Source organism: Bubalus kerabau, chromosome 7 (genome assembly GCF_029407905.1).
Source record: "Bubalus kerabau isolate K-KA32 ecotype Philippines breed swamp buffalo chromosome 7, PCC_UOA_SB_1v2, whole genome shotgun sequence".
Taxonomy (NCBI): domain Eukaryota; kingdom Metazoa; phylum Chordata; class Mammalia; order Artiodactyla; family Bovidae; genus Bubalus; species Bubalus kerabau.
This window is the reverse complement of record NC_073630.1, coordinates 62,563,452-62,590,978: the sequence shown is the minus strand read 5'-3', so window position 1 is coordinate 62,590,978 and position 27,527 is coordinate 62,563,452. Positions and strand designations below refer to the sequence as shown.

At 39.9% G+C, this 27,527-nt stretch overlaps 1 protein-coding gene across 4 annotated transcripts in view; it reads right to left on the bottom strand.

The window, feature by feature from the left end:
• WDR19 (WD repeat domain 19) overlaps positions 1 to 27,527 on the bottom strand; it is an 80,342-nt gene that overhangs the window by 13,392 nt on the left and 39,423 nt on the right. For all 4 annotated transcript variants that reach the window (XM_055588291.1, XM_055588292.1, XM_055588289.1 and 1 more), the window contains 12 exons: positions 25,184 to 25,293; positions 21,058 to 21,115; positions 18,303 to 18,443; positions 18,140 to 18,222; positions 17,577 to 17,660; positions 16,214 to 16,360; positions 15,767 to 15,891; positions 13,721 to 13,833; positions 11,861 to 11,929; positions 3,946 to 4,023; positions 1,876 to 1,972; positions 1,564 to 1,688 (listed from right to left, as the gene is read on the bottom strand). In XM_055588291.1, coding sequence (XP_055444266.1) covers positions 1,564 to 1,688; positions 1,876 to 1,972; positions 3,946 to 4,023; positions 11,861 to 11,929; positions 13,721 to 13,833; positions 15,767 to 15,891; positions 16,214 to 16,360; positions 17,577 to 17,660; positions 18,140 to 18,222; positions 18,303 to 18,443; positions 21,058 to 21,115; positions 25,184 to 25,293 — 1,230 coding nt within the window. The remainder of the gene's footprint in view (positions 1 to 1,563; positions 1,689 to 1,875; positions 1,973 to 3,945; positions 4,024 to 11,860; positions 11,930 to 13,720; positions 13,834 to 15,766; positions 15,892 to 16,213; positions 16,361 to 17,576; positions 17,661 to 18,139; positions 18,223 to 18,302; positions 18,444 to 21,057; positions 21,116 to 25,183; positions 25,294 to 27,527) is intronic.

Here is a 27,527-nt window from a genome sequence, read left to right as displayed (position 1 = left end):
GTTCTGTAGACCTGTGGGTTTCCCTGGTGGCTCAGACACTAGGTAAAGAATCCACCTGTAATGCTGGGGACGGGTTCGATCCCTGGGTTGGGAAAATCCCCTGGAGAAGAGAATGGCAACCCACCTCAGTATTCCTGCCTGGAGAATTCCATGGACAGAGGAGCCTGGCGGGCTATGGTCCATGGGGTTGCAAAGAGTTGGACACGACTGAAGCACAGCACAGCACAGCACACCTATGGGACCTAAAATGGTAGCCACTAGTCGCATGTAGCTACAGTAAAAATTAAGATTATAAAAATTTTAAATTTAGTTTATCAGCTGCATTATGTGTCATTCAAATGCTCCACGGCCAGGCTAATGGATATAGGACACACCCATCACTGCAGAAGTTCTAGTAGGCCGTGCTGTTACAGGTCATAATTAGCATCTAAGTCATTCATAGCATGACTGCTGTAACATAGGAAGCTTCCAAACTGAATTCACTCTTGTGGACTGGCCTGAAAACCAACTTAGCATTAAAATGGGAAGGCGTACTTTGACATAAATCAAAATTTGGACAAGTACGTACGTTGGAGTCTACCTGTATTTTTACAAAGATATGTGTACATATAAAATGTATGTATACATACATATATGTAAACTACATAGAAGTATTTCAGGTTTGCACATTCTGTTTTTACTAAAAATCACTAATTAAAAATAGACAACTAGACATAAATATATTCCTAATAAAAAAAATGGCTGCTCTTTAGTTGTTATGTCCAACTCTTTTGCAACCCTATGGACTGTAGCCTGCCAGGCTCCTCTGTCCATGGGATTTTCCAGGCAAGAATACTGGAGTGGGTTGCCACTTCCTTCTCCAGGGTATGTTCCTGACCCAGGGATCAAACCATGTCTCCCACATTGGCAGGTGGATTCTTTACCACTGAGCCACTTGGGAGGCGCCCCCAAAATGGTGCACACATGTATTTTAGAAGCATGGAGGATATAGTGTACAACAGTGGTAACAACTTATATCTGATGATGGATTTAAAGGGGGAAAATTATTTTTCATTATATTTTCCTATATTCTCTAAATTTTCTCAGTATTATTTTATATTCAGATGAAAACTAAATAGTATTAAAGCACAGTGGAACTGTATAAAATTCATTACCCTGCAATTAATAAACTAGGAAACTGGTTAAACAAAAATGTTTTTAGTAAATTTTTTTTTTTTTTTTTGACAAAGTAACACATTTGTCTGCTTCAAAAGCAAGACAACATAAAAAGGTATTCTATATGGAGGGGCCTGTTCTCCCTCTTCTCCCTTGACTGGGTTTAGTGCTACACTCCGCCTCTGCCTTGATCCCTTTAGGAAACTATTTTTCCTATTTTTTTTAAATGTATTTCTAATTTTACTTGGGGTGAATATATATTTTTTCTGCCTTTTTGTACACAAAAGGCAGCATATTATATAATTATCCTGTCTCTTGTGTCTTCAGTTAACAATATAGATCTGGGAGATGGCTCCAACCCAGGGGAGGGGTACCCAGCTTATGTCCCACGTCACCCGAAGGCCTCACCCTCACTAGTATGTAACTGTGCAGAATCATGAGGTTGGTGGCCATCTCAGAGGGAATCTTGATCTTCTGAGATTTAAGTTCTGCATACATGCTGAAGAGAACGTCATGTGCATTCCGATAGTTTCCTTGAAAAGAGGTGGTAAACGACGTTACTGCAAAGGATGAAATCTGAGGACTTTCCATTTAACAGGTGGATTTTGTTAAATCGTCTTATTAAGTTATTAATAAAGAATGATTTATTTAGTTCCCTGTTTTCTGGAGCATGCTTCTACTACTTGTTTGGGGTGTAAACCATGGCTTCTGGGGACCCACCTGCAGACTGCTCTTCCCTGGCGATGATGATGGCGGTCCGGGCGGCTTCTCGGTACTGCGTCAGGGCCATGTACAAGCGGAACAGGTACTTGGCGTCCTGACATACAAGCCATTAGAGAAACATCACATCCGCATTAGCTGTGTGCGAAGATGCCTAAAATTTTGCATTTTCATTTAGGATCACATTTACTTCCTAGTTAAGTAAAAGTGTCAGTCACTCAGTTGGGCCCAACTCTTTGCGACCCCATGGACTGCAGCCCACCAGACTCCTTTGTCCATGGGATTTTCCAGGCAAGAATACTGGAGTGGGGTGTCATTCTCTTCTCCAGGGGATCTTCCTGACCCAGGGATCGAACTCGAGTCTCCTGCTCTGCAGGCAGATTCTTTACTGACTGAGCTACCAGGGAAGCCCTTCACTTTCCAGTAACTGAGTGTTAAAATTGTTTTTTAAAAACCCAATAAAGAGGGCCTTTCCTGGCGGTCCAGTAGTTAAGACAGCATACTTCCACTGTGCAGGGGCATGGGTTCCATCCCTGGTTGGGAACTGAGATTCTGCATGCCGCACAGTGTGGCCAAAAAAAAAACCCCCAAAATAATTTAGCTTGTGTTAAGAGGCCATTTTTTAAAAACAACCTTTTTTTTTTTTAAAGAGTCAACAAATAATTATTTATTAAGTATTTATTCAGAGTTTAATATGTGCCAGGCAGTATTCTAAGTACTTGAGAAATAACAACTCTATTAAATCCTCATATCCTCCCTGGGAGGAAGGTGTGATTATGTACTGAAACAAAGTACCTCTCCCAAGCCAGGATCTGAACCAGCGTCAGAGTCTGGGCTCCAAACCCTAGTCCACAGAGTTCTCTCTCGTGTGCTTCAGTGGAAAGGTGTGCTGAGACAATGTACCAATTTCAAAAATTTTTACACCTATAAAAATTTTTTGAGCCCATTTTCCATTCCTATTTTAACTCTAAACAATTTCACATACTTGATATTGGTTTGCTGATTATTAGAATAAGTGGATATAAGGTAAGCTGGTTTGGCAAGTTTAACCTGTACCCTTTGGCAGGTTCTCTGAGCCTCCCTGGGTCTCAGTGTCTTTATATCTATAAAACATAGGAAATGGACTCGGGGATCAGGATGGCCAGTCCTCTCCAGGTACGACTTTCAGCACCTTGTATCCAAATCAGTTACAGCTGACCCCTGAACAATGATGGGGTTGGGGTGCTGACCTCCGCAGAGCTGAAAATCATCGTGTAGTTTATAGTCCACCTTCGGTACCTGCAGTTCCTCCATGTCCATGGACTCAACCGACTTGGGGTCATGTAGCACCATGGTATTTACTGCTGAAAATAATCTATATGTAAGCGGAAACGCAGTCCATACCCACATTGTTCAGGGGTCAACTGTACTCAAGTTCCTCACAAACAGGCCGATTCCCTTAAACACCAAAGCAAAAGGGGAAAAAAAGGCTCTGGGGCGGCATTCTCGAAGGAGTCTGTCCTTATCAGGCCTGAGAGAAGACCAACTTCTGCACAAAATCCGAGAAAGTCATCTATTTTGAAAACATGTTCTTACTGATATCTAGTTTTGGTGAGTTACTTTTATAGTAAATAGGATTTTTATTAATTCCCATAATTTTTGAAATATGAACAAAGTACACTGATTTTGGAGGATTAGTGCTAACTCATGCTTTTAATAGTCATTTTTCAAAGTTCTAAGAATAAATAAAACTCTACCACATTTGAGAAAAATGGCAGGTGGTGAGAATTGTTACCCAGAAGGGCGTGGCAATCACAGGAAGTGATGCCAATTTCCAAGAGTGAATGCACACAATATCTAAAATGCAGGATCTGTCTAGATGATCTAAGGCTGCACACAGAGAGAGAAGTCTGTACATCTATGATGCCAAAGCAATAATAGATAAAAACAGTGCATGCATGTGTGCTAAGTAGCTTCAGTTGTGTCTGACTCTTTTACGACCCCATGGCTGTAGTCTGCCAGGCTCCAAAATAGGGCAGATAAAAGTAAAAGCACAACTAAGATACTTAATCCCAGTGGAGAAAATGGTACCTTGGGCATGCCATCACTCTCTCCCATAAGATGGTCTATCAGTTGACTGGTCAGCAGTTCATCTTTGGCCTGACCAACCTGTTTAGGAAAAGAAAGAAACAGTAAGTTCAGCATCTTAAACCTAGGAAGGGAATGGAGAGGAAGGACAAAAAGTCTTCTGCTGAGGTGACAGAATTTAAAAAGTGTGTAAAAACACCTAAAGTCAAGAGCCTGAACCATGATGTAAGCTCAGGGTCTCTGTCTTCATTCATTCGTGGGTGTATGCTAAGTCGCTTCAGTCGTGTCCAATTCTTTGCGACCCACGGACTGCAGCCTGCCAGGCTTCTCTGTCCAAGGGATTCTCCAGGCAAGAATACTGGAGTGGGTTGCCGTGCCCTCTTCCAGGGATCTTCCCAACCCAGAGATTGAACCCACGTCTCTCATGTCTACCTACATTAACAGGCAGGTTCTTTACCACTAGCACCACCTGGGAAGCCTGTCATTCATTTGTAAAGTCTCCATGAATAAAAATCCATCCTTAGAAGCTCTAGCTTTTCTAAGTTGCTGTATCAAAATACTGTAGTATTATTTTTACACACAGAATGTACTCCTTGGATGTTTCAATAAGCACTTTCTTACGATGAGTGATTATGACATGGGCAGGATGCCATCTTGAGCACAGGAACTGAGCCATTCACAACAACGCACCCCTAAACGCTCACCTCCAGCAGCTCCCTGAAGACACATGCTCACATGTGGTTACTGGTAATCTACAGTAGAAATGAAAGTAGGCCAAGGGATCCCAGAAGTGGGTGGGCAGCTGGAAGTTGGGGTGGAGTTCTGGAGAGGACCTGGCCTGGAGATCCAGATTTCAGAGTCCGCTCCATAAAGCTCAGAGTTAAATCACTGCTAGGTTGGGCAGTGATGATCAGGAAAATTATTTACCAAATTGGAGAATGGAAATATATTAGTTTTAGTGCAGTTCAGTTCAGTTCAGTCACTCAGTGGTGTCCGACTCTTTGCGACCCCATGAATCGCAGCACGCCAGGCCTCCCTTGTCCATCACCAACTCCCGGAGTTCACTCAGACTCACATCCATTGAGTCAGTGACGCCATCCAGCCATCTCATCCTCTGTCATCCCCTTCTCCTAGGAATAATTATTGTCATCCCCTTCTCCTAGTAGGAATAATTATTGACAAGATCTGGAGGCTTAAGAGTCCTGCGTCTATAAAAAAAAAGAGGTGAGCCAAGAGCCCAACTGGAGCTCAACCAAGGAGCAGGAAGGAGCCCTGCCCTCCTGTCACAGCAGTGATGTGGTAAGAAAAGAGACTGGAAAAGGAAGGAAACTCATTAGGGACAGAGCCACACAAGGCCTAGCTCACCACAACTCAGGGAAAGTGTAAGAAGTTCAGAAGCTCTCTGTGCAGCAGAGGGAGACTGTGAGCCAGAAGGGGTCTTCGCGAACATTCGTGAACCTGTTGTGGTGGAGGGTGGGGGCATAGGCTCTAGGGCTACCGAATTTCCACACACTCCACTGCCCGTGGTCCTCACTGCAAGAAAGCTAAGCTTTGACCAATCTGCTGTCTCTGCTCTGCCCATGGCTGTAAGGAAGGATGAAAAGGCAGAGCTCATCAACTTTAAGGCTTTTGGGGATGGCTCTGGGTGAATAAACCTGTACGAAGAAATGGTTAAGGCAAAAGGCTTTGCGGTCAGTCTGCCTGAGGTCAAAAGGTCACCTGTGAGATCCAGAGCAGGTCACTCTTAGGACCTCAAAGGAGATAAATATAATACCTTACTCACAGAATTGTTGTAAGGATTAAATATGTTCACATACAAGTAATCAAGTGCCAGATAGTGTTGCCAGAGAGAGCAAACAACAACAAAAATGTGATGCCTAGTTAAGTTTGAATTTCATCCCAAACACTAGGATAAATGGAAAGGGGAGCCAGGAGAGAAGAGATGTCGCCACTCAGAATCAAAATTAAAAGAAGCATAGAGACAGAGTGCTGCGGATACTCCCACTGAAGGGCAGTGGAGCCAGAGAAGAAGGCTGCGAAGGTGCATCTGAGGGGTAACTGGAGAACAAGCGAAGCAGTGTTCTAAGGGAGTAAAAAAGTTCAAGAAAGATACGGTATAAGAGTATAAAATGCTACCATAACATGGAGTAGGGTGCAGGCTGAGAAGAGACGTCTGTATTTAGCAAGAAAGAGACCAGTGGCGACCCTTCAGGGAAGGCTATGATTGGTGAAGGCAAAACCTGACTGCAAAGAGGGAAGCAGGCCCCCAACAAAGCTACGGATGCCGTACAGTTCCATCCTCCCCATCTGTATTGTGGGTTCACGCTGGTACCGACTCCTAACGTGGGGTCCATTACAGCCCCCCTCCACCAACACAAACACCAAGAAGATATTTCAGAACCCTGAGGTGTGGAGGGCATGGGTGGGTGAACTATGAACATTTTAAAGATGTTCTCAAAGGATTAAGGGCTGTGCCTTCTAGTTGAGAATCAGCAGATACAAACACACAGGTTGTGAGCAAATGCATGTCATGAGTAAAGGTGATTCTTTTTTCAGGGGAGGGTTTTCAAGGTAGAAAGGAGAAGAGGGATGGGAAGGAAACTAACATCACCTATACAGTACTTTCAGAACTGGGGCCAATGTGTTCATTCCAGTGAATATTAATTGAGTGTCCACAATGTGCTAAACACTACAAAGAGATGGGCCTTTGGCTTAGAGGGACTATTAATTTGAAGGGGGTTAACTGTAGCAGTAAGGGAGGTTCAAAGTATTCATGGGATTCTAAGGAGGCTTAATTTACATCCAGAGGACAGTTCAGGAAAACCTTTGCAGGAAGTAGCATGTGAAGTGGGTCCTGCCTGTTGGGTAGGAGGCAAGGTTGCAGGGAGGAGGGTGTCCCAGGTGTGGGTAACAGCAAGAGCACAGGAACAAAGCGATGGGAGCCCTCAGCTACTCAGGGGAAAGGGGCCAGTTGGGCTATAGCACAGAGCACCGGCCTAGGACTGTGATCAGGCAGTCTGGTTGGGAAGAACACTTGGGTTTTGGTCTTAGCTCTACTCCTCTGTCTTTAGGTTGGTTTTATCATCTTCTGGGACCTTGGTTTCCTTGTCAGTAAATGGAGATTAGGTTGGATCATCTCCAGGGATATCTAAGATTCTTTTTGGAGTCTGCAAGCCAGGAAGAGAGCCCTCAGCAGGAATCAAATAAGCAGGTCCCTTGATCTTAGGCTTCTCAGCCTCCAGGACTGGAGAGAGATAAATGTCTGTGTTTAAGCCACTTGGTCTGTGGTATTTTGTTACGCTAGCCTGAACTAAGACTTGGGCCTGCTAATGTGATGATATAACAAGTACATGGCATTGGGACTTCCCTGGAGTCTTAACTCCAGGCTCTCAATGCAGGGGGCCCAGACTGGATTCCTGGTCAGGGAACTAAATCCCACACGCCACAACAAAGAGTTTGCGTGCCACAACTGGAAAAGACCCTGTGTGCTGCAACGAAGACCTGGTGCGCCCAAAGACATAAATAAATATATTTTTTTAAAAAAGAAGTCCATGGCATCATCTATGAAGTAGTGTTTCAAAAAAAAAATCTGATCTAATGAAATACCTCGATTAAATACCTAGTTAGTTGGAGGTGCAGGAGGTAGAGAAACAAATTATACCACAAGGATACAATCGGCTAAATCTAAATGTCAGGAATTCCTCAGCACAAACAACCCATTTTCTTAACAAATAAGTGACAAGGGGGTAAAGAGAGAGGGGAGAGGGGGAAAAAAGCAGAAGTGAGAAGAAAGAAGGGGGAAGGAGGAAGAGGAGGAAGAAAAGAGAAAAGGAGCCAGAAGGAGGGAGAAAGGGAGACGGGAGAAGAACAATCTTTTGATAGAAGAGATTTAAGGCCCATGTAAACTGACTGCAAGGCAAGGACTCTGTTTGGATATGATGTGAAATAACCAACTGAAAGGCACTCATGCAACATTGGGGAAATGTGAACTCTAGCTACATGTTGGATAATATCAAGAAATTATTGTTGGAGAAACTGGAACTTAATACATTGTTGCTGGGATGTAAAATGGTGTAGCTGCTTTGGGAAACAGTTGGCAGTTCCTCAAAATGTTAAATGTAGACTTAAAGTATGGCCTAGCAATTCTACTATTAGGTATATTCCCCAGAGAAATGAAAACACATGTCCACATAAAACCTTGTACACAAATGGTCACAGCAGCATCATTTGTAATAGACCCCAAGAGAAAGCAACCCAAACGTGTAACCACTGGTGAATAAAGACAAGGTATACAGCATTCAGTGAGACATTATTCTGCCCTTAAGAGGGATAATATATCAATACATGTTACAACAATGCTTCTATCTGATGAAAAGAGTCATATCCAGAATATATAATACAATTGTACAAACCAATAAGAAAGAGATGATACCATTAAAAATTAGAAAAAAAGATCTGAATAGAACTTTTTAAGATAGGACATTCAAATAGCCAACAAACTTAAAAAAATGCTCAATATGATTATTCTTTAGAAAAATGAAATTAAGACCATAATGAGATACCACTACATATCTGTCAGCATAGTAGCAATGAAACAGATGAGTGCTGGTGAAGATGAGGCGCAACTACATTCTTTTACATCGTCGGTAGAGTGAAACTGGTACACCTAGTGTGAAAAAAGTGTTTGGCAGTACCTACTATTGCTGACTGCCGCCATGAAATTAAAAGACACTTGCTGCTTGGAAGAAAGGCTATGACAAACCTAGACAGTGTATTAAAAAGCAGAGATGTCACTTTGGCAACAAAGGTCTGTATAGTCAAAGCTGTGGTTTTTCCATTAGTCACGTACAGCTGTGAGAGTGGGACTATAAAGAAAGATGAGTGCCAAAGAATTTGAACTGTGGTGTTAGAAAAGACTCTTGTAAGTCCCTTGGATAGCAAGGAGATCCAACCAGTCCATCCTAAAGGAAATCAGCCTTGAGTATTCATTGGAAGGACTGATGCTGAAGCTCCAACACTCTGGCCACCTGATGTGAAGAGCTGTCTTACTGGAGAAGACCCTGATTTTGGAAAAGACTGAGGGCAGGAGAAGGGGGAGACAGAGGATGAGATGGCTGGATGGCATCACTGACTCAATGGACATAAGTTTGAGCAAACTCCAGGAGATACTGAAGGACAGGGAAGCCTCGTATGCTGCAGTTCACGGGGTCACAAAGAGTCAGCCACAACAGGGCGACTGAACAACTATTGCTGAAGATATATATATATATATATGTATTCTGTAAGCTAATAATTCTACTCCTGGATACATACCCAATAAAACTGAGTGCTTATGTCCACACAAGGATATGAACAGCATTATGGCAACTTAATTCATAATATGCCCAAACTGAGACAACCTAAATGTCCATTAATAGAATAGTGGGTAGAGAAATTGTGATAGTCACATGGTGGAATACTACACAGCAACCAGTAGGAATGAACTATTGACACATGTGATAACACAGCTGCCTTTGTAGACTTACTATTGACTAAAAGAAACTGGATATGAAAGGAAACATATGGGCTTCCCTGATGGCTCAGTAGTAAAGAATCTGCCTGCCAATGCAGGAAACATGGGTTTGATCTCCAGTCTGGAAAGATCCCATCTGCAGTGGAGCAACTAAGCCCATGCACCACAACTATTGAGCCTGTGGTCTTCTAGAGCCCAGGAGCCGCAACGGCTGAAGCCTGCATGCCCTAGAGACCGTGTTGTGTAACAAAAGAAGCCACTGCAATGAAAAGCCCACAAACCACAACTCTGAGCAGCTCCCACTCATTACAACTAACAAAAAGGCAATGCAGTACTGAAGACACAGAGCAGCCAAAAAAAAAAGATTGTATGTATGATTTTTACATGAAATTCATAAACATGTAAAACTATAACAATGGAAGTCTGAATTGTGGTTACCCTTTGTTGGGGGCCAGAGTGAGGCACTCTGCCCGTGGCAAAGGTCATGAGGAAAGAGGCTCGACATACGCAAAGGCGGGATTGAGCCTCAGGAGTCCCCCTGGAAATCCTCGAGCATCTACCCCCATAACCAGAGCCTACCTACTTTACTACTTTGTGCTCTCACCTTCACCTCTGACTTTATGGGGGGTTGTCCCCCACCACCTCTTTCGGAGAAGGTAACCTAGAGCTCCAGTTAATAAAAACTCCTGGGCGTGACAAGAGTGTTTTAACCTACAAACTCCTCTGAAGGTTCTCTAGCCTGCCTGACAGGCTTGTCCGGCCACATGTGATTGCTCACAGCCTCCCAACCATGAGAGGCATGAGATGCTTTAAACCTTCTAAAAACAGGTTCCTTAGAAAAGTTAGAAAACTGTTAGTATAAGTATAATGGGCTGATTAGAAGTTGTATTGGTGAAGGGTTTTTCATTTGTTGAGCCAATGCTTGTTGCTAAGTCTCCATATCCCCTGCCCTTACACACATTAATGAATATATAGAAGAAATAAGTATTAACCTTTGATATAAATCACATTAGACCTTAGGCTAAGTAAATTCTTTCCTTAACTAAAACCCACTACACCCTCACCCTATAGGAATGTAACTTTATTTGGGTGGCGTCTGTTTTAAGAATAATCACCCCTAGAAAAATAAGTGTCCTGGTTGACTGACCGCTGTCACAAGAAGAGGGTCATAAATTGTCAGCAGGTCCCCTGGCCAGAAGATGATGTAACACCCCCTAAGACCTCTGTATACATTTGTATGAAGCACCTGACTTTGATAAAAGTCAGGACTGCTGACCCCACGTGACTTTTGCATAACATCTCAGTGTATAAAAGTAGACCATGGAAAATAAAGAATTGGGATCAGTTTCTCGAAATACTGGTCTCCCCATGTCGCTCTCTCTCTCACTCTGGCTGAGTCTCCATCTGGAGCGCGGAACCCGACATGCTTACTAATTATGCCTGGGCTTCTAAGATCCGACCAGGGAGGCCTCAGTGTCTCCTCTCCTTTGGGAGAACGGAAGGATGCCTGCGGCCTCCGTAAGTGGTGCAAACTTCTTGTCTTGAAGTTTTATTGGTCTCCCGCGTAAACCAAGCGACTCAGCCTCTTTTCTCCACTGAATTTTCCTACTGAGCTATCCTTATTCTATTACTCTTTATATCTTTAATTAATATCTAATTGAAGCTATTGTATCCTGATCCTCGCCGACGCCGTCCCCACTTCGAATACCCTGGATCAGCCGGGGCTGGACCCCGGCAACCTTTGTTGGGAGGCAAGGACGTCCCTGGTGGCTCAGATGGTAAAGAATCTGCCTGCAATGTGGGAGACTCGGGTTCGATCCCTGGGTCTGGAAGATCCCTTGGAGAAGGGAATGGCAACCCACTCCAGTGTTCTTGCCTGGAGAATCCCATGGACAGAGGAGCCTGGTGGGCTCCATGGGGTCGCAAAGAGTCGGACACGACTGATCGACTAACATTTCTTTTCTTTCTTGTTGGGGATCACTGATTGGGAGGCAGCACAATCGGGCCTTCTGGGGAGCTTGAGCTAGGTGGGGGTTACACAGGTGTACATATTTGAGAAAACTAACTGAATTGTATATTTTAAGATTTTTGCATTTTACTGGATGCAAATTACATCTAAAAGAAAATCGAAATGTTTTTATCTTTCAGAGATAATTTGTGTATTCACAAATGAAATGGTATTTGTGATTTTTGTGATATTTGTGATTTGCTTTAAAATAATACAGGTAAAGAGGGTGGGGGCAGGAATAAAATATGATGGGCCATGTGTTAGCTGTTGAAATGAGATGATGGGTACCTGGGAATTTGTTATACTGTTAGGTCTACTTTTGTAAATGTTTGAAAATTTCTTCAGAAAGTTTTTAAAAAGTTAGCATTCTTGAAAATTTCATTACAGAGTTTACTTACAGTTTCAATGGCCATTTCTATTGCTGCATTATCTTCTGAGCTTGGACATTTCAGGAAGTGTTTAAGTGCCTGAAAGGAGAATTGTATAACAATTAAAAAATTTTAGACTGCTTTCACAACAGGAGACACAAAGCTTTCACACACACATGGTAATCGCAGTTTGTGAAAGTATCTTCATCTCAACCAGGAACTTGCACCATGTTGGGTCATATAACACATACTTAAAAGGCTAAGTGTAGTTTATTTAAAAAGTAGAAGGATCCAGTCTGAAGACTCTAGTTCTGATTTTGAATGAAATAAGAATGAAAAATGTGCCCTCTTTAGATAGGAAGATGCAATTATTTTCATTGATTCATTCAACAAATCATTTACTGACGATCTGCTGCTCTGAATATAAGGCTGTGCTAGATGCTGAGGAAGATACCAGTTAAGGGGATTCTGTAGCTTGTCTTTTTGTATCATGTACAGTCTCACTGGGGGGATCTATGTGATGTGATGATAATACAAAGAGCCAATCTTTCTTTTAAGTTTTTTTCTTTTTTTTTTATGTGAACCACTTCTAAAGTCTTCACTGAATTTGTTACAACACTGTTTCTGTTCCTCTTCCCCTCACCCCCCCCATGTTTTGGTTTTTGGCCACAAGGCATGGATCTTAGCTTCCTGATCAGGGATCCAACCCACACCCTCTGCAATGGAAGGTGCAGTCTTAACCACTGGATCACCAGGGAAATCCCCAAAAGCAATTATTTAAACCACGGTTGTCTAATTCCTAAACACCATACCACCACAACTATGATGACATTTATGGCTATAAAGGCTTCAGAGACAAATGGCAATATTTTCTTTCCAATTTATTTATACACAGTATGTCCTTGTTGGTTATCTATTTAAAATTTTTAAATATAGCAGTGTGTGCAAGTCAGTACTAAATTGACAAATGAACAGTATAGCCTGTTGGTTTTATGGCTGGTGTGAGGAAGAAAGGATGTTCTTGAAGGTATCACAGAGGAAAAGGACATGAAGATGAAAAGGTCTGTGGTAGGTGGGGAAGAGGGCAGAGAGGAGCCCAGTGGAGAACAAGGATGGGAAAGGCTAGTGGGATAGTAGGACTCTTCACTGGAAAAAGCTAGATGCCACTCTGCGAGGTTCAGGCTGGTTGATCAATCGTGGAAAATCCAGCGAAGGAATTTAGACTCAAGAGCCAAAGGGCCAGAACAGCAAATTGGTGGCCTGAAGGCCATGTTCACACACAGACTTGTTTCTTTGGTCAGAGAGATGTTATACAAATATCCGGGCCTATATTTTAACACTGACCCAGACTTATGTTTATGAAAAATCCTATAATCTGAAACTAGTAGGCCCAAACTGCTGAATGGCAACACATTTTTGAGGGTGAGTAGCAGCCATTTCCTTCATACGAGGTGCCATCCAGCAGTCCCGGCCCTTCACTCACTAAGCAAGCCTTACTACACAGTTTCACTTGTTTACGTCCCCTGCTTAAACACCGTAACTCTGCCTTAGGGGTTCTTTGGCAGTCAAAGTCAGTACCATTTGGGGAACAAAACGAAGAAAGATTTATAGAGAGAGAAGGTAAAAACAAGGAAAATAGGAAACAATCTAAAGTGAGGTGACCCGGGTCTGGATTATGTGGACGGTGGTAAGAACAAAAAAGAGAGAGAGCTGTGAGAGAGGTTACGAAGGCAGCTGTGAGAGAGGTGACTGGGTGTGGGAGAGAGTGGAAGATGTCAAGGTTGACTTTCAGATTTCAAAGCTGGGTGTCTAGGAGCATACTATATTTTAACACATTTCCCCTAATCATTCCTGTGGAGTCCAAAGTATGTTTTCTTTGCAAATACTCACTCGTGAATACTGGCCACACAGCAAGAAGAATTTTCCAGCCTGAAAATGTCTTTTTTCTCCTTCAAAATACAAGGCTATGCTTTGATAGTCCTCATTAGTGGTATCTTCAGAACCTACAACCGAAATCAGAAATTCATTGAGTAAAATATCTGAGCATAAGCTGTTTACTTCTTATTGCTAATTCAAAAACAAGATCTAAAAACAGGTAATCTAAAAAGAGGCAATTAAAATCACTTAACAGCAAATATTATTATCAGTGTCTTTTTCATCACAAAACACATTCACCATAATAACCTCACAGATCAACCGTTCCACCTTCTTTTCTCTCTAAACAGCAATCAGGAGAGGAAGCTAGGAGGTTTTGTGAGAAGCTAGGTTATGGTTTGACATTACCCTTAGGGACTTTTATCTTTCTTTAAAAGTTTCAATCTCATTTCCTAAAACAACAGGAACAATCCAGGATTTCCCTAGGGTTTCAAAACAGTTGGGAGCCAAGTTAACCATAATGCACATGCAATCCATCTCCTTTCTCAGTTTCTCCAATGCCTGGTTTAAACAATAGTCTGTGTGTATTTGTCAGACAGGGAAGATGATACTCAAGTGGATAATAGATGCTATTAAAGATAATTACTGTTTTTCCTTTTTTACTGTTGTTCTTTCAGTTTGAGGCTTAAACATATTAAGCACAGAAGACCCCAAAGCTGCTGGAGTTCCAATTCATTGTTTACATTCATTTCACATTTACTCACGGGAGTTGGAGGCCCAATAGGGCACCAGAGTATGAACAGCCCTTATCTCCAGACCAAGCCAGATTTAGAGTTTATAAAAGAAGAGAGTAAAGAAAGATGAAGGAAAGTGTGTGTTATGTTTGGGGATTAGAGTGTGTATTTGTGTGTGTGTATCGGATAAGCCACATCCTTATGAAATTAGAAAAACTTAAATGCTTTAGTGCAATGATGACTTGTAATGTTAGGACAGAAATGTCATCAGCCATGTTAAACATTAATAATCATAATGTGACTTTTATCTGTACTTTCTTTTTTTCTTTAACTCTTTATATTTCCAATTATCTGAATGACTTCTGAAGATATTACAAGATGCTTTTACCTATCATTTCCCTTAAAGACTGAAAAAAAATTTTCTTATGAATCCCACCATCATTTCTTATGGTCATTTTCTGAATTTTAAAACATGAAATAACATAAAAGGACAAATATTATAATTCCACTTATATAAGGTCCCATGAATAGTCAAATTCATAGAGACTGAGAGTAGGACAGTGTTACCAGGCCGGGAGGTGAGGGGAATGGGGGCCATTGTTTAATGGGTAGAGTTTAGGATGGTGAAAAAGTTCTGGAGACAGATGTGGTGACGGTTGTACAACAACGTGAATGTACTTCACGCAACCAAATTGTGCACTTAAAAATTATTAAAATGGTAAATTAATGTTTCGTATATTTTACCACAGTAAAAAAAAAAAGAGAAAAATCACACCACAAATAATGTTATATATGGCCCATGAAGTGAAAAATCTGAAAGTTATTTCAGTAAGTTCTAAGAATAATTACAAACAGGGGAAGATAACCTATAAGCTGGTATTCTCAGAATATAAAATTTTCTTTCGGATTTTCAAAATCTTTAAAAACCACATCCTATATTCTTAATTTACAACTCAATTTTTAAATTTGATGAACACAATTACTTTTTCAAAAGTCACTCTGCCTTTCCTATTACTTTCATTTTGGAACCTTCCTTTACCACTGGTGGATTGGCAGGAGAATTTGGGAAATCTGGCCTTCCGTGGAAGTCACCTGAAACACCTTAATTTTTCAAAGTGGTCTTACGTCCATCTCACCTTGAAGGTGACAGTAGGGATCTTGAAACCTAACAAGTAACATATGGTTGTATGTGTGTCTGTGTACAAATGGAATGGTGTGTGTGCCTGTGTACAAATGGTGTGCGTGCATGTGCATGTGGATGTAGCCAGTCTGATTATTAGACCAGATAAAATCTTTAAGAGAAATTGGGGAAAACAATGATATTTACCAATAATGTCTGCATAGATTTCCATTTTGTTGTGTTGCTGAGCCAGTGTGAAAGCCTCATTATTGCACTTGGATATAACAAGAAACTGGATGGCAGACCCGTAGTCACCGAGCTGTAGAAAAAATCTAAAGCAAAGAGTACTTTAATTAGCTTGACTCATTTAAGAGAAGTCTGTCATTCACAAAATAAAATCTTTTTCAAGCCCGAGAAACCATTCCAAAGTAAAATGTATTGGGTAAACTAGTTCTACACCATATGTTTACATTTGGTAAACATACTCGCGTATGTTGACCATAACAAACAGCCTTTGAATTTAAACACTCAGAAGAGATAATTTTGAAAAGAAAGAATAAATATTCCATTTGAAATGATTTTTTTGACAAGGGGAAGTGGGGGCTCTCTTTAAAGGCTAGTTTTTGGAAGTCCAAAAATAACGCATTGCATCACCTGGCTACCATCTTGGCGCCTTCCAGGGACTGGGTCTCTCTGACGATGCTGACAGCCTTTTCTGGATTGTTGAGGTGGTCCAGGTAGATGCGGATCACACTGTTCCACTGTTTTGCGTTCTCATAAGCCACAACAGCTTCTTTGTATCTATAAGAGATACTTAGTTCAAACAAACTTTCTCAACCTTGTCACATTTGGGAGAAAAATGTCAATAAATGCTTAGGATATTGTTTTTTTTTTTAATTGATGGTGGTTGCTCACTTTTCTTGCACATCTTTGTTTTTTATCAGAAAGAATACCATGAACCATTTCATTAAAATATGCTGTTTTTAGAGGTTTGATAAACTAACAGTAAAATACCAAAAATGAACTGTTTTCTCATCTGAATCATATATATACAATTTTTAATATTTTACTGTTCTGTAACAGTAAAATATCTTCTGTAAAGAGGAAAGATTATAACAGTAATACAGGCTTATTTTAGCAAACAGAAAATCAGGAATTTTTCACAATTACAGATACAACAGTAATCTATAAAATCATTGTGTATTGACCTCTAGATGGAGCTCAAGACTTCTGTTCAGTCTCTATGAGCTCTCTAGCTCTTTCTATTTCAATAAGACATTTAGTGTGTATCTCTTTCTTAAGGTTACTTTTCTAAAAGTAGAAGGAAGTAACCTTTAAAAATCTCTGAATACATATTGCTAAATAACCTTCTAAAGACTTTAGAAATTTACAGTCCTATTAGTCATGCATAACAAGTGCTTTCTGACAATATGGTTATTAGTTTAAAATAAATCTTTTCCCAATATAAGTTAAAATGATATGCTGTTGCTTTAATTTAATTACCATTAGTGAGATGGAACTTTTTCGTATCTGTATAAAATATAATTTCATAACTGTATTTCTTCCTCTGGCACTCCTTCTTAGCCCATTTCCTCCCGGTGGATTTGAGTTTCTTATATTAAGTTCCAGAAAATCTTTGTCTATTTAAAGTACCAATAATCCATTGTTATACTGTAATACTGTTTTTCAGCTTAAACAGAGCAGCCATGAAATTCACGTTTCTTCACTTTTCTTTGCCTCTGTAAGTTATCTTCCTTAATAAAATGACTATTGCCTAATTTCATTTTCATGCCATAATTATATCAAAATTTCAACTTCTAGTATTTAACCTTCAAATAAAAATGAGATAGGAGTCCACATATAAATACATAAAGGACTGACTGGATGAACTATATAAAGTATGGGGAAAACTTAATAGATGTTTTCTGTTTTTGCCTTTCTTAAAGGTTGCAGATATCAACAATTACTTTATAAAACATCCTTTTAGATTTGTGTAAACTTGAGACATTGTACAAACCTTCCATCTGCTTCTTTAGCTTTGGCGTACTGCAAGTGAATCTTTGGAGAAGAAACATGAGGCAGAAGCTCACCAACTTTTGCCCTAGAAACGTAGGTTGAGAATAATGTCAGCGCTACATTTGCTCCAAAAGTAGCTTCCTACAATCAGATGTTAATTTTTAGGATTCAAGAAACAGTTATCATGATCTTAAAAAAATCTTGGCCCCTACAGTTAAAAGATTTAATTGCTTTTTCTCCGGCCCCCGACCCAGCCAGCCCACCCTCTGTGGGAAAATGAAGGCCAGTTCATTGACTCTGTGGATAATAGGGCTTTTTTATTCTAGTAATTTATCTGATCAGGTTATTTCCTCATATTAAACCAAGAAAATGTGCTGTTCTTTGGATACAGAACTATTAAAATGAACTAATCTATCTATAAAGAAAAACAGGCGATGGAGGGAAGACCCAGACAGAGGCAAGAGCTGCACAGCTGGGAGGAGGAGCAAGAGAACCAGAGGGGAGGGCATCTACTCACGTTCATTTCCACGCCTGCTCAGAACACACTCTGCAGCAGATTCTTACCAGTTCTTACAGCGGATGTACACAGATGCTGCTTTGTCGTAGTAGAGACCTTTCTCATACAGTTGAGCCGCTTCTGAAAATTGCTAAAATAGTATGAGATTATCAAAATACTAGTTTTATTGTGTATGAGACCTCATAAATATGTATTCCCAGGAAACTCTACCTTCATATTCTCCAGGATGGCTCCGCAGTCTCTTTTAAGGACCCTGCTGGGGTGCTTGAGGGCTTGGTTAACCCCGCGGCGGATGTCTCCCATTCTTATGGACATCTGGGCCACGCCAGCCAGGCACACCTCATCGTGTTCCTGAAATTAGAAGGCAAATAACTAACAAAGCACACCCTAGCTTAAAATGATGTATTTTATTTTTATTAATTTCTTAAAAGCTTTTTATTTTGTATTGGGATATAGCCGAGTAACAATGTTGTGATAGTTTCAGGTGAACAGCAAAGAGACTCAGCCACACATACACGTGTATCCATTCTCCCCTAAATCCCCCTCCCATCCAGGCTGCCACGTAACACTGGGCAGAGTTCCACATGCTACACAGGAGATTCCTGCTGGTTATCCATTTTAAGTACAGGAGTGCATACATGTCTGTCCCAGACTCCCTAACTATCCTGTCCCCCCAGTCTTTCCCCTGGCAACCATAAGTTCATTCTCTGTGAGTCTCTTTCTGTCTTTTAAGTAAGTTCACTTGTAAAAAGGATGTATTTCAGCCAAACAATTTAAATCTAAAATGAGTCTAAATGTTATGGTTTACTTTCAATAGTCTTTGCTGGCAAATCTCAAGATTCTGAAATAATATGGAATCTTTTTTTTAATCATCTGTTACAAAGTCATATTCTTTTCTTTAGAAGTCTAGATCTTTTCTGCTCAAGGCCAAATTTTTACTGCACCTTTGTCATAATACCTTGCATATCTTTGTATGTCTTCTTGGTATAAAATTTTATGTGGGAGGAAATACACTGGGTACATAGCTATGCTATGAATAAAATTAAGAGAAAAAACATTTATCAAATTAAAGATTGCTCTACTAGGCATGATGAAACATAAAACCTTTACTTATTTGTGACAGAGGATCTGAGTTTTACATTTTATTTAATTTTAAATAACTTAAATGGCCCCATGTGGCTAGTGCTGACTGCATTTTAATAACACAGTTAAGAATGAACGAAAATAGATGCAGCCAAACAAAGAAATTGTCAAAACTCTGAGATAAACGAGCAAAGGATATAATTAGGCAATTCATATTAATTTTAAAAATATACAATTGGCCAATAAATAAATAAAACACGCTTGGCTTCACTAATAATCAAACACACAGAAAATAAAATTAAATACCCTTTTTTTTTTAATGCTGATCAAATTGGTAGAGATTGGTAGTGTAGAGAATATGGGGGAAATGAATACTTTCATACACAGCTGTATGAATTACCATAAGTTCTTTTGGAGAGCAATCTAGGAGTTTAAAGATTTGAAAGCACACATTTTATGATGTAGAAATCCCACTTGTGAGAATACAGCCTGCAGATATACTATCTTAAGTAGCTAAGATACATATATTAACACCAGGCAGAATATTCACCATGGTGTATTTGATAGAAACAAACCCCCAAATAACTATAATTATAGTTATTTGAATTCAACAAGGGAGTGGATGGAAAAAACCATGGTACATCCAAACAATGAAAGTTTAGAAGCTCTTAAAAAATTAAAATGTTCATATGTATTGACTTGGAAAGACCATAAGGCAAAATGCTGTTTTTCTTTCACAGAACAGATTCTCAGTTGATCTCTGCTGAGAGAATGGAAGTGAATGATTTTTAGTAAAAACCCCTATTGTGTACATATCTATATGCTTAGAAGAGATTCTGGATGGAAATATACAAGATCATGACCAGTAGTCATCATTAAGGAGTGTGCTTGGAGGAGAGAACGTTGAACTCTCACTTTGTAAGGTTAACAGACTTTGGTGATTTTTCAAATTGACTATAATGACATTGTTATCACTTTTGTAATAAAAGGCTAGATATAAAACAGAAAATAAAAAGGTTTTCAATCTTGACATCACCTGCTACTGCTACTGCTGCTAAGTCGCTTCAGTCGTGTCCGACTCTGTGCGACCCCAAAGACGGCAGCCCACCAGGCTCCCCCGTCCCTGGGATTCTCCAGGCAAGAACACTGGAGTGGGTTGCCATTTCCTTCTCCAGTGCATGAAAGTGAAAAGTGAAAGTGAAGTCGCTCAGTCATGTCCGACTCTGTGCGACCCCACAGACGGCAGCCCACCAGGCTCCCCTGTCCCTGGGATTCTCCAGGCAAGAACACTGGAGTGGGTTGCCATTTCCTTCTCCAATGCATGAAAGTGAAAAGTGAAAGGGAAGTCGCTCAAATTTTTATCGCAAAATTTAGCTTCTTGAGTTAAATTCTAGGATGGTCTGGGACAAGAGAATGGACTGGAATAGTGGGTAAAGTATATGCTTACCAGGTTAATCATAAAAGATACAGCATGAGCAGTAAAATAGCAGAAAAACCTTTATGGACTGGGAATTCACTTTTAAAGCGGTTATTGAAACATTTTAAGAGTGAAACGAAAAGCCTTATGAAAATCATAGCTAGCCTGTACGTGGAAAGGGATACAAATTTTACTCCCAACCTCAATAAAAAGCTCATATTTAGGGTCCAATGGAAAACAAAGCTTTTTCAGACAGATAAAAATATTGTCAATGTCAGTTTTCAAGAGTTCAAAGTGTTTTAAAATGATTTAACTATGTCTTTGCAAAGTTGTTAATAAATGGAAAAAAAAAAGGCTCACCTGCTTCATACTAAATAAATACAATGCAAATAAGATTATTTCTTACAGGAAACTAACAACAAACTCAAAGATAACTATGCATATCTTATCTTTATTCAAGGTTACCTTATTATCACCTGTTATTCCTTTCTCATAATGAGCCAAAGCATTTACATAATCACCTCTGAAAAAAAAGAGAGTGAATTTTAATACACACTTAAGTATCTTGTTTACATATACAAGATTTAAAAGATAAACTGTCACTGAGTTGCTTAAGCACATGAAAGACGTGATACACAATGTTTATGCATGCATTCTTTGAAGTGCAGGCCATTATTTTGCTACTTTAAAAATAAGTATTAAAGTAGATTATGCTAAGAGTGTAAGGTACTAACTTTGTAGTATGCTAGGCATTTTGGGGAGCTACATTAAAATTTTGGGGTCACTTTTGTTTAATTATCTCCTTTGGGGTTCTAAGGGACTTCCCTAGTAACTCAGTTGGTAAAGAAATCTGCCTGCAATGCAGGAGAGCCGGGTTTGATCCCTGGGTAGGGAAGATCCCCTGGAGAAGGGAATGGCAACCCACTCCAGTACTCTTGCCTGGAGAATTTCATGGACAGAGAGGATGTGGTGGGCTACAGTCCATGGGATCGCAAAGAGTTAGACACGACTGTGCGACAAACTTTCCTTTCCTCCTTTCCTTTGGGGTTCTAAAGACAATCATGAGACCATAAAAAGCAATGTTTTTTTTTTTTTCCCCAAATACACAGTATTTATAAGTGCAATATGTATTGAGAGAATATGTGTAGAAATTAAGGAAAATACTGGGGATGACAGTATTAAGGGCCCTGATTCTTATTCTGATAAAAAGTATCATGTTGTTTGTTTAGTCACTAAGACTCTGCAACCCCATGGACTGTAGCCTGCCAGGCTCCTCTGTCCATGGGATTTCCCAGGCAGGAATACTGAAGTGGGTTGCCATTCTCTTCTCCAGGGGATGTTCCTGACTCAGGGATCGAACTCTTGTCTCCTGTCTCCTGCATTGGCAGGCAGATTCTTTACCACTGAGACAGCGGGGAATATAAATGATACCACTCCCTCTTCCCATGATGGATGCTAATATGGATCTGCGTATCTAGAAGTCATATTTATTACCTCAATTCATTCTTACTGCTTGAAACAGAATGGATCAGTGATCAGTGATTGCTTAGTATCTATCTGGAAATCCATTGTCCTTTAAGAAACCATCTCCTCCAGAATCATCAGCTCTGAGAAATCAGCTTAGACCAGTCAACCTCCCTCAGCTTCACTCAATTTCCTCATCTGTTGGTTACAAGGAATTTGTGGGACAGCCCAGAGTCTCACAGTCGGCCGTGTTCCTACGTGGGGATTTCTAATGTTGCCGTGCTATGCTTAGTCGTGTCCGACTCTTTGCAATCCTATGGACTGTAGCCTTCCAGGCCCCTCTGTCCATGGGGATTTTCCAGGCAAGAATACTGGAGTGGGTTGCCATGTCCTCCTCCAGGGGATCTTCCCAACCCAGTGATTGAACCCAGGTCTCCCGCACTGCAGGCGGATTCTTTACCATCTGAGCCACCAGGGAAGCCCCAAATACTGAAGTGGGTAGCCTATCCCTCCTCCAGGACATCTTCCCGATCCAGGAATCAAACTGGGGTCTCCTGCACTGCAGGTGGATTCTTTACCAGCTGAACTACCCAGGAAGCCCAGGAATTTCCAATATTTGGACCCAATTACATCAACACAGATAGAGATGTCTCCTGATAGTTCCTTCTTCGGGAACTGAGGTTTTCCTTGAGCAAGCCCAATTAAGAGATGCTAAACTGAGACTTGGGAACTCTCACTTTATTTTTATGGTATTTTTAGTTCATGTACTTTATTTAATTATTTTGGAACTCTCGTGTGGCTCTAGCTCATGATTCTAATGTCAGACTGGAGAGCGAATCCTTCCCACAGATGTCAGATGGGTCCTTCTTTGATCTAATCAATGTGTTGGCTGTAGAATGAAACAGACGGTTGGAACTGAGCAGAGGCCCAGGGCCTTAGAACAAACTCAGCAGCTGGTGGGACTCCTCTGGTGGTCCAGGGGCTAAGACATCACACTCTGAATGCAGGGGTCCTGGCTTCAATCCCTCCCTGGTCAGGAAACTAGATCCCACATGCCATAACTGAGAGGTCACGTGCCACAACCAGACCTGGTGCAGCCAAATAAACAAATATTTTTTAAAAATCAGCACCTGGTAGCTACCGGGGTACTGGATGGTGATAAGCTGTACCTACTTAGTTACAATTTTCACAAGAGTAAGTCTCTTGATTTGGGTGTTGGGGTGCATACCTAGATCAGGACCCAGGGGTCAGCATAGAAACAGCAGTGAAAACTATGGAAACTGGTGGCTTCACAGTCACATGTTGAGCAAAAACGGTTAAAAAACTATCAATAACATCAGACTTTCAACTGGCTCAGCTCACCTAACTGTGATGAGACAGCTTTTGAGGGTTTGCTACAAAGACTGATTCTCCTGAAAGGAGGAACAGTGGAAGTTTTCTGGATAGTTCCAGAGCTTCCTCAAGTGCTTGTGCTCTGACAGGGGAGGGTGGGTCATCTCCCAGTGCAGTGACCCTCTTCTCTTTACTCTCAGCCCCAGTCACTCTCAGGACAGAGATGCAGGGCTAGGGCACTGAGGCCTCCTCACCTGTGTTATGCACTAAGATTCCTATTTGTTCTTTTCAACGTATTGGATTAACTTTGTAAGGGGCAGAAATGTGATAAATTTAGATTAAGATTGACTAAGAAGAAATAAAATCTCCAAAAAGCTTTTATTTGCAAAATGGGGACTTTTAAATAAGGTATCCTGGTTAGAAATGAAAGAGTACTTTTTGATGGAGTAATTTCTACAACTATTATCTGTCAATATTCTCCATGACTATAAAGTCTATATGAAAATAAAATGGAACTACATAAAAATGATTTTTAATGTTAGAACCATATTTTCTTTGTTCAAGAAGCAGTGTTTTTCCCATTTTATAATTTTTGAAAATGGAATATATCCTATAATAAATCACCCAGTTATGATGTAGTTGTCCTTGCAACTACATACACTTGCAAACTTCTATTTGTCAATAATGATTCATTGCTTGTCTCTGCAGGTATCTGCGTTAGTGACATTAACCACAGCTGAATGGGAGTTTCAAATTGGATCCGGAAATCCCTCTAAAATTACACTTTTAGGCAGGACTGAAGTAAAACTGTATAGTCTATCAATTAAGACTATTGACAGTCAAGACTGTCTAGCAATTAAGAACCAGAGAAGGCAATGGCACCCCACTCCAGGACTCTTGCCTGGAAAATCCCTTGTGGGCTGCAGTCCATGGGGTTGCTAAGAGTCGGACACGACTGAGCGACTTCATTTTCACTTTTCACTTTCATGCATTGGAGAAGGAAATGGCAACCCACTCCAGTGTTCTTGCCTGGAGAATTCTAGGGATGGGGGAGCCTGGGGGGCTGCCCTCTATGGGGTTGCACAGAATTAGACACGACTGAAGTGACTTAGCAGCAGCAGCAGCAGCAATTAAGAACACTAGAAATTTCTAAATCTCTCAGAACAGATTATGGCATTTTCAAAGGTAGGCAAGATCTGTGAAGCATATTCATCATGCATCAGCAGGGCTTATTACTCAAGCACTGCAGCTTCACCTTGAAAAGCTTCTGGCTTGATTTGCAACATGAACTGATGAATTTTTATCCACGTTCAATTCAATTTTAAAAAGCAGAAGTACAAGTTGAAGCAAAGAGAATTGTGGAACAAAGCCTGGTATCTTTCACCATGCCTTGAATTCACACTGCAAATCCTCAAAGTGTTCAAAGTGGTCAAGGTCATGATCGTAGATTAAGAAAAGCAGAGTCACCTTGACACTATGTGTAACTGTTGTTGGCCAAATGTGTTTCAAAACAATATTTCTCAATTCAAAACAATTCTAAATATGGAAAAGGCTTAGACCCAAACTGAGATTTTGATGCTGAAAGGGAGTGGATAGATACATGGATAAGACATCATTAGTTAGAATAAAACATTTTTGGATGTATAATTAATATGGGTTTTTTTCCACCTAAGAAGCCACTATTAAATCCATGTATTTAATTATTAAATCAATGGCCTTATAATGGATAGGAGTTTAGAACTGAAGATATTCAATAATTAGTTACTGACTGAAACATATAAAGACGAGGACTTACGTGAATTCAAGCTGAATAGCATATTCTTTTGATATAAACGGTATTTGGTCTGGGGCTAAACGTTTTGCCAATTGTAGAGCGCTGTCCCAGTGCTGCAGATCCCTTCTCATCTATTAGAAAGAGAAAGATATGAATTTCAAATAGCAAATTATTCTGCACAGTTACCATACAGTGCTGGTTTTACACTCCCCATGGCTCAGTGGACCACTGCCAACGCAGGGGACGTGGGTTTGGTCCGGGAAGATCCTAAGTGGCGAACCACCACTACTGAGCCTGTGCATTCCAGGGCCGTGGCTATTACAAGGGTCCCTGGCCCTCCAAAACTCAATCCTAAACAAAATCTTATTCTCTGTAGTATTTAATTTGTCTCAATAGGAAAAAATTAAATTGAATTAAAATTAATTCAATCAACTAAATTAAAACTAGTATTTCTTCTTAGAGGGGAGATAATAAAGAAAAAGTTGAGAAATACTTTACTATAGGAATTGATCTTATTTTCTGAGAAAATCTGAACCTGTATCATAAGACGAATAGTAGCAAACATAAATAAAATGTGAATATGTCTTTCTCCCTGGCTCCTGAGGTCTTTTATCTGTCTCTGGTACACAATTCCACAATTCCAAAATTGTATGTAATTATTTTATATTGTTAGGTTAATCATGTTCCCATTATGGCTTGAAATTGTAATTATCTTTTTTGTCTGGCTATAGATTGTGAAAACTGATAAACATCTTTTTACTATTGTGATTATGTAACTATTACTTAATACCACTGTATTATGATTGGTCAACAGAAAAATTACAGAATTCTGTATCACCAAAGCTACCATTTAATAGAAAAACCTGTAATCACTTTTTAAAATTCATATGCATATGAGAATTATCTTGGAATTTTTTTTGAAAAATACAAGTACAAATGCCCAGGTATTGCTTTTTTTTTTTTTTTGCTAAAGCTCCTGTTTCTAATGAACAGCCATGTTATGGGAGAATGGCATTGAAACATGTAATATCATATGTGAAACAAATGACCAGTCCAGGTTTGATGCATGATACAGGGTGCTCGGGGCTGGTGCACCGGGATGACCCAGAGGGATGGGATGGGGAGGGAGGTGGGAGAAGGGTTCAGGATGGGGAACACATGCACACTCAGGGTGGATTCAAGTCAATGTATGGCAATACCAATAAAATAGTGTAAAGTAAAATAAATAAATACATTAATTAAAAATAAATAAATACACCTGGAATATATGAGGATCTTTCATTTTTATCTAGTTTGTTTCATTTTTTTCTATTTCATATTCAGTGCTCCCATTTCATTTTGTTTATGTTTTCCAATTTTCCATCTTTTCTTTTCTGGATGTTCTTTCTCAAGTGTTTATCAAGCATAGTAGAAAAGCTTTTGTAAACATATATATATATTTTTAAAAACTTATGAATTTTTGCCTAACTAAAAAATTAATGACATTTTGATTCCACTTGTTTTTCTTAGTATGAATAGAATGCTAGATTTCCAAATTAAAAAAACAGATATGCAACAAGCAACAAAGGTTTACTGTATAGCACAGGGAACAGAATGATGTAATAACCTATACTGGAAAATAATTTCAGAAATAACGTGTATATGTATAACTGAATCACACACACAAAAAAGAATTCTACTTTTTGAAATCGCCAGTTTTTCTAAATGTCCTATGGACATCTAATAACATATGAGATACAAAATTTTAAATATATTTGTGTAGGATATGATTAGGGCTTCCCAGGTGGCACTAGCGGTAAAGAACCCACCTGCCAATGCAGGAGATATAAGAGATGTGGGTTCAACCCCTGGGTCTGGAAGATCCCCTGCAGGAGGGCATGACAACCCACTCCAGTATTCTTGCCTGGAGAATCCCATGGACAGAGGAGCCTGGCAGGTGCAGTCCAGTGGGTCACAAAGAGATGGACATGACTGAAGTGACTTAGCACACAAGCACACAGGATATGATTAACATAAATTAATTAAATATAAATCTATTATATTTAAATTATTAATGACATCATTCAAGATGCTCCTATTCTTTTTTCTGCACTTGATAAAATAGTCTCAGAGAAATGTTAATATGTCTCATTATGATTATATATTGCTTCTTTTCCCTTTTATTTCTTCTGATTTTTGCTCTATGTCTTTTGTTTCTTTGTTAAGTGTCTAATGGTTTATGATATCTATCTTCTTTGTGAATTGTTCCTTTTATCATTAAAATATTCATCTTTGTTTCATTTAAAATAAATAATAAAAAACCATTAAAGAGTAAACCATTAATCTTCTGGAGTTCATTCCTCACTTTATTCACCCTTTGTACAGA